The 13,530-nt window shown below is 43.3% G+C and overlaps 1 protein-coding gene across 1 annotated transcript in view; it reads right to left on the bottom strand.

The window, feature by feature from the left end:
• The window catches only part of inpp5jb (inositol polyphosphate-5-phosphatase Jb), a 53,012-nt gene that overhangs the window by 26,482 nt on the left and 13,000 nt on the right, over positions 1-13,530 (bottom strand). The window contains exons 2-4 of the mRNA XM_020938405.2: positions 3,948-4,447; positions 333-440; positions 82-190 (exon numbers count right to left, since the gene is read on the bottom strand). Coding sequence (XP_020794064.1) covers positions 82-190; positions 333-440; positions 3,948-4,435 — 705 coding nt within the window. The 5' untranslated portion in view covers positions 4,436-4,447. The remainder of the gene's footprint in view (positions 1-81; positions 191-332; positions 441-3,947; positions 4,448-13,530) is intronic.

Consider the following 13,530-nt stretch of genomic DNA (forward strand, 5'->3'; position numbering starts at 1 on the left):
AGTGTATATGATGACAGACAGGTGCAGTGTATATGATGACAGACAGGTGCAGTGTATATGATGACAGACAGGTGCACTGACCAGCACGTAGCCGAAGGGGCTGAGTCGCTCCATGCACACCTCACTCCACTGGTCAGTGAACAGCACGTCCTTCAGACGCTTGTTTATCATGGAGTTCACCTCCTGCAGGCTGTGCACGCACACACACACACACACACACACACACACACACGCACGCACACGCACGCACACACATAAACACACACACACATCATATTTAGACTTGAAGAATCCCATATGTCCTCAGTGTGGAGGCGTGGTCCAGATCTCACCCAATGATGTACATGTCCGTGTTCCCGTCCCCAACGTTCAGACCCAACAAGGCGGTGATGTCATCCGGGGGCTGGGCGGAGCCAACATTCCACGTGATGATATGGATCCTGCAAATGAAAAGCACATCACGTTTTACAATCACCTCATGTGTTTCAGGGTTTATATGCAGAGGAGTTTAAAGCACTGAACCTTTAAGCTTAAAAATAGTACATACAAAAGTGAAAAGCATATTCAAGTATTCCCCAGTTTCCTGTTCACTCCTAACACCATCATTATTGACTTCTGTTTACTCTCTAAATGTATTTCAAGCAGACCTGTGGTGCTTCACACTGTGTGCTCTACACTGTATAGATCAGACATCTGTGCATCATTATAACGTGCACATTTGAAATCCTAATATTGATCTAAAATGACTTCATAACAGAAACAACGTCCACTAACGCCCATGTGAGAAAACTGCAGTGCACACTGGGAGCAAACGTCATCACAACAAAGAATCTACAACTGCAAACAACAACTAGCATGCAAACAGCATAACAGCAGTACTTCAGTGTTAGTGCCTTTAATAAAGCTGATAATTGTTTGACTTTCATAAAAACACGTATATTAATTAGAGTAAGTAAGTACACACGAGGCTATTGACCTTTAAAATAATCTAAATGAAACACAAATGAATCCTGCACAACATTCAGGCCTTGAGGAGGACTTGTTTATCACTCATACATAACACTGACACTGGAGTTCTTTTGATCCCTGTGTAGTGCACTTCAGACAGACCCTCTCCGGGTCAAACTACTGATACTGCACAATACTGTCACATGACCTCCAGTTGAAAGGTGATCCAGCAGCCGGCGCTCTGTGCCGTGGCCTACTTTCTCCAGCTGAAGGCTCCAGTACATGTCGTGTAATGTAAGGGCATAACTAACATTCCACCAGCCCATAACACAATCCTCCATAACATTAATATTTTTACTTAGCAGCTACTGTTTTAACCACATTTGATCTTGGTTGCTTGTCTGCATTTAAATCAGGGGTGTCAAACGCATTTTGGTCCGGGGGCCGTATCCAACCTACTTTGATCCCAAAGGGGCCGGATCAGAAAACTCATGTCATATAAACCCCAAAAATAACAATAAGTTCAAATATTTGTGCAGAGAAACAAAAATCTATTACAGAAATCTTTTTTAATTGATGAACTCTTTCTTTTACAAAATATTATAATATTATGAACAACCTGAAACTTTAAGAAAAATACAATTTCAACACAAAGTTTTAACATGAACTTGTTTGCAAATAGGAATGTATGGAGTAAGAAAGCTGTCAAAAATATTTGTGCGCATAAGATAGAAATCCGTGCGTATTTGGGAAATCCGTGCATATTTGGCTGTAGTTGCGCATAAAATAAATATTTGTAAACTCTCAAATGAGTCCAGTCGTACATAAAATATATTGTGTGTATTTTATCCATCAGAATACAAATTGAAAAATTACGACGTCATGAATTACAATCACGAAATGAAAATTTACGATTACGCTTTCATCAGTACGAATACGAATTCACAGACGGAACTTTACTGTCAAAAAAAATACCTCATCACTTCACAGACATTATTCATCGAGCAGAAGAAACATCGATCAAGATCAAGACTGCGCAGCTCAAGTTTGTAGCAGAGTAAAAACAGAGTAATAGCACAAGGAGCTACAACAGCGACCAACAAGTGGGTTAATTCAAATCTATTGTAAAAATGTCTTGAATTCGGGAACCGAACGCTGCTGTATAATATTGTGTAGAAACACCTCCTTTGAACGGGAAATTGCACCTATATGTTAGATAACATAGTGGAGCCAGTTGGCTAACATCCGACGTAACGTCAGTCTTGATCTTGATCGATGTTTCTTCTGCTCGATGGATAATGTCTGTGAAGTGATGAGGTATTTTTGACAGTAAAGTTCCGTCTGTGAATTCGTATTCGTACTGATGAAAGCGTAATCGTAAATTTTCATTTCGTGATTGTAATTCATGACGTCGTAATTTTTCAATTCGTATTCTGATGGATAAAATACACACAATATATTTTATGTACGACTGGACTCATTTGAGAGTTTACAAATATTTATTTTATGCGCAACTACAGCCAAATATGCACGGATTTCCCAAATACGCACGGATTTCTATTTTATGCACACAAATATTTTTGACAGCTTTCTTACTCCATAGGAATGAGTTTGTTGTAAAATCCTGCACTCGGCTCCACTTTCTCATTTGTGACATTTTTCTGATGAGGGTGTCACGGTCAACAGTCAAAACGATCGTCCTTTAAAAGCGTTTGGAAAGAGACAAGTCTTCATTTGTGCTGCTCTGGTGGGAGGGGCCACGTACAGAGGAGCTGGAGACGCTGCTGTGATAAACACCACAGAAAATTAACAATATTTTAATAGAAAATATAATACAAATATTTTACTTGAAAATCAGCTGGGGGCCACATTAAAGGTCTTGGAGGGCCGCATCTGGCCCCCGGGCCGTATGTTTGACACCTATGATTTAAAGTTTAATGCCATACTGTGAAACATTCTGGGCAAAGCAATTACCATAAAAAGCTTAGTCCACCATAGTTCACCCTTAAATCAGATCTATTCTGCAAAATGGACTCTTCAGAGCTTTTAGCCATGTTACAGCAGTTTCCACTCCTCTGCAGTTGTATTTAGAGTAATTTGTGAATGTTTGAATTATCTTTAAATCACCTATTTTCAAGACGCCATACACTGATCCTCATTTTCACCTCCACCAGCCACACCCACCGCTCTGTACGCACTTCGCTCCTCAATTTTATTATCTTAATCTGATAAGTGTAGCAGAGTCTCACAGTCATTTTAGTGCACGCGGCGCTTTGTTGTGATGACGTTTACAGCGACGTCAGCTCCCATTGGGCACCTCAGTTTTCCTACACTGAGCTGATTCTTTTATTAAATTCCCATATGACATTATTTTCTGATCTCTGTTCTAATGTTTCCTCGTCACAACCTGAACTCCTCGACCTGGAGTTGTGTTTTGTTTCATTGACACATGTTTAACACACAAACCCTGCACATTTAGGGATTCTCCTCTCAAACAGAAAACATTCTATGTCATCTTATGATGTCATGTGTTAATACAGGAAGTGCTCCACTGTGTTTTTAAACTCCACACACCTTCACTAGAATCATTAGGATAATTTCAACTCTGGAATTGCCGATCTCTACTGAACTAAAGGTAAAAGGAGCTGTTAACATGAAAACTACCACATCATTACATCACGAGGTGGAACAAAGCCTTTAAAGTTTTATACAGAATAATAATAAAGATTAAAAATAAAAGAGTTACTCAAACATGTATGAATGAACCAAAACAAAACTCCAGGTCTGTTTTTGAGGAACATTATAAATGTGCTGTGTGATATAGGCGTGTTTCATTGTTGACAAAAGTGCGCGTTGCATGCTGGGAATTATTTTGGTCGGCGGCAAGAAACACACACTGTGTGTGTGTGTGTGTGTGTGTGTGATATATGTGTGTGTGTGTGTGTGTGTGACATATTATTGACATTATTAGGTGGAGTTGGAACAGGAGTGAAACCTGCCTGAAGTCTTCCACGGCGAGCGCCTGAGTGTCTGCGGTGCCGGCCACAGACAGAGCCCTGTGCGCGTGGGGGTTCAGGTGAGGTGGGATGTGCCTGCCCATGGGGGGGTCGGGCACGGAGGCGGCCCGCACCGGCTGGTGGTGGTGCCCGGGACCTTTGGGACCCGGCCTGATGCCCGACAGTGGAGGGTGCTCCCCTGAGGACCTGGCGGGTGACGGGCTGGCAGGTGCAGGGCGGGGGGGTTTGGGGCAGCTCGGAGAACCGTCGGGGACGCTCTCTTCTGCCGGAGGAGGCTCTTTGGGCTCCGATATGTCCACGGATCCCTCCACCCGGGCGCTCCTCTGGGGTCTCTTGGGTCTGGAGGGGACCAAGGTCTGTTCTAGACTCGGTTCTGTACTCTGCTCTGGTCTCGGGTCTGGTTCTTTCACAGGGTCAGATGCTCCACTCGAGTCCCCCGCCTGCGCCCGGCTCTGGCTATCGGCGTCCATTTTGGGAGATGTCTGCAGAGAGGCAAAAGCAAAAATAGCAGCGTTACCAAGGCACCAGGTGATGTGTCTGTTGCTATGCCATGACTAACACCATTTCAAAGCCAACTTCAGACATTCACTGGCCAGACAAAAGCACAGCTTTAAGAGCAACACACTGACAAACGCACTCACATTTAGATGACTCATCAACACGGGTTCATATTCAAGTTATTCGTACTGCCTTTTTAATCTCCTTTACATTTGGCTGGTGAGAGTCGGCCTGGAGCTGCCAGACTGTAGACACAAACACATAACTGACCTGCTACAGCTGCCACACGACACATGTCACATTTTCATACAGCACTTTTCCACCAAGTGTTTTACATCAAGGAATCACACTCACACACACACACTCACACACACAGACGGTGGATACACACACCAGGGGCGAGGGGGTTAAATGTCCAAGAACACAATGACAGCGTTCATCTGTCAGAGCCAGAATCGCACCACCAACCTGTGGGTCAGTGGATCTGATCGCTCGACCAGTGTCATTGTATGTCAAGAGCGGGACTCAAGCCACCAAGCGAGCAAAACCTGTCGCCCCTCTGAGGAACTCAGTTCTGGCCAGAGAACGAGGATCAAGACACAACAGTCTATCACAGTCTGGACTCCAAACTGCCAGCACAGCCTCCTCTTCGACAAATCACTGGACGAGTGAGCTGAGAAGAGCTGGACAGTCTCCAGACTCTAATGACCGGCACCCCCTCTGCTGACCGCTGCACCCCCCCGCTGACCACTGCACCCCCCTTGCTGACAACTGCACCACCACCTGCCCCCACCTGCTGACCACTGGACATCTATGCTGACCACTGTTCCCCGGCCCCTGCCCCCCCTCTCCACTGCACATGCTGCTGACCCAGGACACTCCCGCTCCCGCTCCCGGTCCCGGTCCTGGTCTTGGCTGGAGGAGCAGAGATTTTGGATGGGGGATAACTGGAGCTCTCTGACCGAAGGGCCTGCCAGGTGAGGGCTTGACAGGTGAGGGCTTGACAGGTGAGGGCTTGACAGGTGAGGGCTTGACAGGTGAGGGCTTGACAGGTGAGGGCTTGACAGGGGAGAGGAGCAGTCAGCATCTATCAGCTCCAAACACCTTCCACACACACACCTGTACCTGTCTCACACACACACAAAGACACACACACACACCTGTCTAGCACACACATACACACCTGTTTCACACACACCTGTCTCACACACACACACAAACACACGCCTGTTTCACACACACGCACAAACAAACACCTGTCTCACATACACAAACACACACACGCAAACACACACCTGTCTCACACACACATACACACAGCTGTCTCACACACACATACACACACCTGTCTCACACACACATACACACAGCTGTGTCATACACACACATACACACAGCTGTCTTACACACACATACACACAGCTGTCTCATACACACACAGCTGTCTTACACACAAACACACCTGTCTCTCTCACACACACACACACCTGTCTAGCACACACATACACCTGTTTCACACACACCTGTCTCACACACACACACACGGAGCAGAGGAAAACAAATGATAGAAGGAAAAAGAAAAGGCAGACGTGAGAGAGGAGATGAGGACAGAGGAGATGAGGACAGAGGAGAGGAGGACAGAGGAGATGAGGACAGAGGAAATGAGGACAGAGGAGAGAGGAGAGAGGGAGAGAGGAAGAGGAAAGGGGGGTGATGGTGAGGGGAGGGGGGCACTACATTCAAATGCTTTTTTTTTTTTTTTGGTCAGTTTGGTCTCTTGGCAACAAGCCTTCACGTGGAATCAACTAAACTGTCCACTCTGCACTGAAAGAGGTTTAATATTTCATTTAATCAACCTGCCTCCAGACAGTCTGTGGGACACTGGACGTTCAAAGTCTGTTTGCTCCAAATGTCTTTCTCTTATTGGGAAACTGAAAAGTCTTATATACAGGATTTTTAATATCTAATTCCAAGATCAGACATTTTTAGATAAGTATGTATCAGAAAAATCTATTTAATGAGATCCAAAATGTCCTCTGTGTATTTTTAGTTTCTAATATGTCAACAAAAAGAAGCAAGATTTAAACCTCTATTTTCATTTCATGTTTCTGTTTTGAATGTCCCAAATGGTCAAGGTTTGTTTTTTTCCATTTTTACACATAAAAGACCTTATTTTTATATGAAAACAAACACACAGGACATGATGAAAACTTTCAGTATTTTGTTTTCTTACATTTATGTGAGTAAACTCCAGAAGTCCAGCAGAAGTACAGCAGTCACACACACACGCACACACACACATGCACACACATCACACACACACACACACATACACACACACACACACACCTGTCTCACACACACACACACACACATATACGTACAGCTGTCTCACACACACACACACACACACACACCTGTCTCACACACACACACACACACACACACACACACACACAGCTGTCTCACACACACACACACACACACACACCTGTCACACACACACACACACATACACACACACACCTGTCTCACACACACACACACACACACACACACACACCTGTCTCACACACACACACACACATACACACACACACACTGTCTCACACACACACACACACATACACACCTGTCTCACACACACACACACACACACCTGTCTCACACACACACACACACACACATACACACCTGTCTCACACACACACACACACACACACACACACACACACACACACACCACACACACACACACACACACACACCTGTCTCACACACACACACACACACACACACACACACACACCTGTCTCACACACACACACACACACATACAGCTGTCTCACACACACATACAGCTGTCTCACACACACACACACACACACACACACACACACACATACAGCTGTCTCATACACACACACACACATACACCTGTCTCACACACACACACACACCTCTCTCTCACACACACACACACCTGTCTCACACATACACACACACACACAGGGTGCAGAGCAAAACAAAGCTGTTCAGTCGTGATGTGACGGATAAATAACAGTTATGTAACACTACTGCATCTCTTGTTTTTGAGGAAATAAGTGCGTTAATCATTCTCCATCCACACCACTCTGCTATCAGTTCATATCACGTATCAGCTTCCCTAGTGCCAATCCACAAATATTACAAACAGCAGTGAGCCAGGAGCATTGAACCAGCAACCGCCCTATGCCAACCATGTCTATGCAAACCGACTTATCTTACTCTCACGGTTCTGTGGATTGACTCTTGAAAATGGAAGTTGTTTAGCAGATGCAGGTTTGAGGCTGTGTGTGTGTATGCGTGTGTGCCTGTGTGCGTGTGCATGCGTTGTCAGCGCACACATTCTCTCTGTATGTGAGTGCGTGCGTCGCCATGGTGACTCACAGTTGTGTCTGTCAGTCTGTGCAGATTACAGGAAGCAGAGGAGCAGGGCCAAATGGGCTGTTTTCTGTGGCAGTGGTGTTTCACATCCTGCTCACGTCCAGACTGTGAGCAGAGATTACGCCGCCCCGAGACGCAGTGACACGCCGTGGACACCAGGGCGGCGCTCTCTAGTGTACACGGGGTCCTCTCTCTGACCTGAGGGGTGAAAGTACCACTCAGCTGTAGCCTACTTCTCAACTGTCCCAAATGACTCCTAAACATTCCAGTGAAAGTTCTCACGACACTCAAATTTCAGACTCTGTTTTGATACTAAGGAATAGACTTGATACTCAATACCGATTCTGATACCACAATTTTAATAAAAACAGTCTTTATTTAGACAACAGAATGAGATTTTCCACATTAAATGGTAGAACTTTCTTTTCTATTCCCATGTGTGTTATAGTCCAGTTTCAGCTGACGTCATTGTTATTAAAAGCCCGTGTTGCATGCTGGGAAATATTTTGGTCGGAGGCAAGAAACACGGTAGCGTCAAACACAGTGCGTAACCTCGCGTATTTCTCCCCGATAATGGTAAATTCCTGCTGCATTATCGGATGCACAAAGAGAAGCACGGAAGAAGGAAAATGTCTTTTTCGTATTCTGAGTGAAAAGAACCGCTAACGGTGAATTAAACGGCTTTCAAACATCCGCAGAGCAAACGTAGAAGATCCTAACAAACCGTGGACTCCAACAAGTTCAACAACACATCGAGACTCTTGGAGGTTTTCATCTTTTCTGCTGTGAATGACCCAGGAGTTTCCACCAAGTCATTGTGGATATCGCCAAAGTGAATATTTGTCCAGGTAGTTGGAGGTTCTGACCAGATGGTTTGGTCCACCTTTTGTCGGGGTTGAAAAGGGTGATTTGGCTCCATCGATGCTTATGACCAATTTCTGCTCAAATGGTCTTGGGTCCTCTGCCGTTAGAGTGGAGAAATAACCAGGATCAATACTCTTTACGTGCTTTCTCGCTCCGTCCATCATGTCAAATTAGTGTTTCTTGCCGCCGACCAAATAATTCCCAGCATGCAACGCACACTTTTGTCAACAATGAAACTTGCCTATATGTGTGTAATCCTCAGTGGTGCAGTAGGTTCATGTTGGTCCATGGGTGTGTACTAGTCTATGTGCTCTTCTACTTGTTCTGATACAGCTCAACATCATTCTAAACACATTCAGGAAAGGTTCATTTGTGTTCTGTCAATGGACCTTTTAGTATCAATTTCTGCTCAAATGAGTACCATATTTTCCGGGCTATTAGGTGCTCTGGATTATAAAGCGCGTTGTCATTGAATGGTCTATTTTTAAACTTTTTTCTCAAATAAACCGCACCGGACTTTAAACGAAACACAAGAGTTAGATGGGTCAGTGCTTTGTAGTTTGCTGAAGTCGTGCCGGGACACACAGTCGTTTGTTGATGGGGTTGGAGGCTTAAGAGAGCATCTAATAGCCTGGAAAATATGATATCTAGTGTTGATACTAGTTTAGAGGGATTGTCAGAGCTCTCCTGCACATGTGGCCTGCAGAGCTGCTGTCTTCTATTATGTGTCAAGTGTGTCGTGTGTCGTGTGTTGTAGTAGATTTCAGGCTCGTTGTATTGATCAGGTATGAGTGGATGTCCAGCTACTGAAGTTTGAGACGTTTCTTCATCATTTACACACCCACCTTCATTTAATGCATATGGATCATTAAAGAACATATTATGCTAAACCAGCTTTTTCAGCTTAGTGATAGTGTTTCCTGGGTATATAAGGTCTGTATTGACTCAAAAAAAAGCTCTATTTGAACCATACAGTACTTGCAAAGATATCCATGGGCCCGGTCAAGCAGAAGTAAACAGCAAGGCTAAAAATTCAAGTTAATAGATCTGATATACAAATGTATTGAACAGATACATATGTACTCTAGTTTATGAAACTGTTGACCTTTTTTCTGTACCATTTTTAGTTCTAAAGTTCCATATGTTTTAAACAGACCATGTATGAAACATGGAACAAACATTATTTCCCAAATTTCAAAGACCTGCAAATCATGTCAATAAATGGATGTATTTCATCATATCTTGTGTTATTCCATCTTTGAACTGTTGATGAAGGTACAGGATTTTTCAAAAAAAAAATGTATTTAAAATGATAAAAATGTGCTTGGAAGGACTGACATATTTTATAGAAATAGTTTCCTTTCATTTTGAAGTAATATTAAAATATTCAGAAGAAAAAAGCTGAGAAATTATGTAAAATATGCACCTTCTACTTGTTTGCACAATTTTCCCTCCGTTACTTTTCCCTCCGTTACCATGAACTTTCTTAATAAAAAATCTCATGACTCAAAAAGTAAGAGGTTTTTCAACCTAATCTTGTACCATATGGTAGAAAACTATATGAAGCAAATATTCAAACCAGTTTGTTAAGGATATGGAAGTGAGAACCAAGAGTTATCACTGTTTGGATTTATTGCCCAAAAAGTGCTGCATATTTCATTCCCTCCGTTACCGACATGAGTTTTTACATTTTTTGTCAACAACTTGAAAGAATATCACAGGATTAACTTTACGAGTGTCTTTAAGAGTGTTAACTCTTTCCTACATTCTGATTTACTTAAATTTACTTATTTCAATAGTCCCTCTAGTTTCTGAATAAGAGACATTTGAATGTCAAAAATCTGCCCCCGTTTCCCTCCATTACCACTTGACCAGACCCGCTTTATATCTTTTTAGACACCTTTCGGTTTTGGTTCAGACACGTGATGTTCATTTTCTTCTATCTGTTACGTCACTGAAGTTCAGAGGAAATCTCCATAAAAGGTGATACAACTTCAATAACTTCCGTCTAATCTTGCTCCGAGACCACCATCTTGTTTTTGGTTTGTCGCGCAAGCGCAACATGATGAAGAAAGTGCACACTGATAAAGCTACGCGTTCTGTCGTTGTTGGTCTATCCACAGAATCGCAGAGAACTACTTGGATTGCTTCTATTTTTCAGGGGAATGTGCCTACGATCGTGCCCAAGATGTTTATTGTATGTGCCAATCACTTCAAGGAGGAATGCTTCACAAACATATCCCCCTCACTAATATTCGTTTCGGGTCATAACTTATTTTATAACACAGTGTGTAATCCAAACCCTAGTGCTGTAACTTCATGAGACAGACAGCGGCGCTTTGTGTTCTCTGCATGTGCATCCACTGTGCTGATAAACAAACAGTCTGTCTATATGTATTTTTGCAAACTCGATATATCGCCACACAGAAATACTGTGATCAACAACAATTTTGAAACTACTTTATACCACTGACACAATAACAATAAAGCAGGATAATCCAAAAAATAAGCATCATCATTAAACAGACATCAGGTGCAACAAATAGAAAGCAAAATGAGCCAATATTTAGCCAGAGAAGTGACTTATTCAACCCTGTACTGCCTCAAATCATGACACAAAATGTTACACAATCCTCCCACTACTGCAAAAATGTATGTATTATTGAACCAGAAAATGCTTTTAACAGTAAATCAATATGGTCACTATGATGAGAGGCCTGGGTGTTGTTTTGTTTGTTTTACTTAACACCAATTTAACAGGAAACTGAGTCACTTCCTGTACACAAGAGTGCTCTAGTATTTTATTTACCTATATTCTACTTTATCTTGCTGTTCTTGGACTGTGCATTGCAAACCTGGAATTTCCCCATAATGAGACACAGCAGAGTTCTCATGTTGAAACTACTTCATGCAACTGACACAAAGCAATGGACAAAGTTTGAGTTTGATTCAAAGGCCTGAGCTGCAGCAGATAAACACCACAATTAACCAATATTCAGCCGAAGAAGTTCATATTACATAAAAAAAGCAAAAATATTCTAGAAGTCCATATTGTGATTTTCCTGATCAGGATTCCATTCTTCCTGTCACATCACCCGGCTGGACTTTTACTTGAGTATTTAAAGTAGTCACTGATAGTAGTGCAGCTGTAATGTGTGTAATGGTGGCACAGGTCCACTCTAGTCATGAACACAGGTCCACTCGGGTCATGAGGTCCACTCAGGTCATGAGGTCCACTCGAGTCATGAGCACAGGTCCACTCAGGTCATGAGGTCCACTCTGGTCATGAGCGCAGGTCATGAGCGTGGGTCCACTCTGGTCATGAGCGCGGGTCCACTCTGGTCATGAGCGCGGGTCCACTCTGGTCATGAGCGCGGGTCCACTCTGGTCATGAGCGCGGGTCCACTCGGGTCATTAGTACAGGTTCACTCTGGTCATGAGCGCGGGTCCACTCGGGTCATTAGTACAGGTTCACTCTGGTCATGAGCGCGGGTCCACTCGGGTCATTAGTACAGGTTCACTCTGGTCATGAGCGCGGGTCCACTCGGGTCATTAGTACAGGTTCACTCTGGTCATGAGCGCGGGTCCACTCGGGTCATTAGTACAGGTTCACTCTGGTCATGAGTACATGCAGGAGGTGGAGGAACTCTTAGTCACACTCACAGATCCAAACACAGCCCCCAGGTCCATATGCTCAAACACACACACACACACACACACACACATACCAGGAGTCTTCCACTGCACTACACACACAAAAACACACACCCATGCACACGCACACGCACGCACACGCACACACACACACACACACACACACATACCAGGAGTCTCTCCCCAGCTCAAAATAGCTGTGATGTCAGACCACAAATAAAATCCACAAATACTCACCTCAAACTCAAACCAGTTTATGAATTATTACCTCCGCCAAGGAGGTTATGTTTTTGCCGGCGTTTGTCTGTTTGTTTGTTTGTTTGTCTGTTAGCAACATAACTCAAAAAGTTATGGACCGATTTTGATGAAATTTTCAGGATTTGTTGGAAATGTGAAAAGGAAGAACTGATTTCATTTTGGGGGTGATCCGGAAGAAATCCTGGATTCTGGATCACTTTGAAATTTTAGTGAACATTGTGGTAAATGGGGCCAAAAATTTGGTTTCTCAATATCTCGGTTAATTATTGACCAAACCCCATGAAATTTGACTCAGGGATGGACAATGGGATCCTCTTTCATATTCCAAAGGCTGATCCGGATCTGATCCAGAAGACTGATTTTATCGCAGTTTATATAAAAAATGGGGGTAGTCCTTGGCGGAGGTCTGCTTTTCTAGTTTACACTGTTACACTTGATTCTCAAATACTAGTATCAAAACTAGATACTCATTTGAGCAAGTATTGGTACTGCAAAGAAATCACATTAACATGAAAAAATTCAAGCTTTCCTGAACAGTTAAGAGTCATTTTAAGCTTGATCTGAACAAATAAGACATAAGATAAGTAAAGTACTATTATTTTGTATATGAAATGTTTGGAGTGTAACAGTACACAAAAGTCACGGTTCAGTACATCTCTCGGTTTTGAGGTCACGGTTCGTTTCATTTTCAGTACAGTTTGGGAACAAAATGCAAAATACAACAAACATTTGCTTGTTGTTTATTTGTGTGTTTATTAAACGGATAGAGTGGAGATTCCATGCTGAAGTGAATGCAGTGAGGAAAAGGGGCGTGACGACCAGAGTTTTGTGGTTCAGAGGGACATAGTCAAGATGCAGGGCCCTA

This window comes from Boleophthalmus pectinirostris, unplaced genomic scaffold (assembly GCF_026225935.1).
Source record: "Boleophthalmus pectinirostris isolate CB_2022bp ecotype Guang Dong unplaced genomic scaffold, ASM2622593v1 HiC_scaffold_4, whole genome shotgun sequence".
Lineage (NCBI taxonomy): Eukaryota > Metazoa > Chordata > Actinopteri > Gobiiformes > Gobiidae > Boleophthalmus > Boleophthalmus pectinirostris.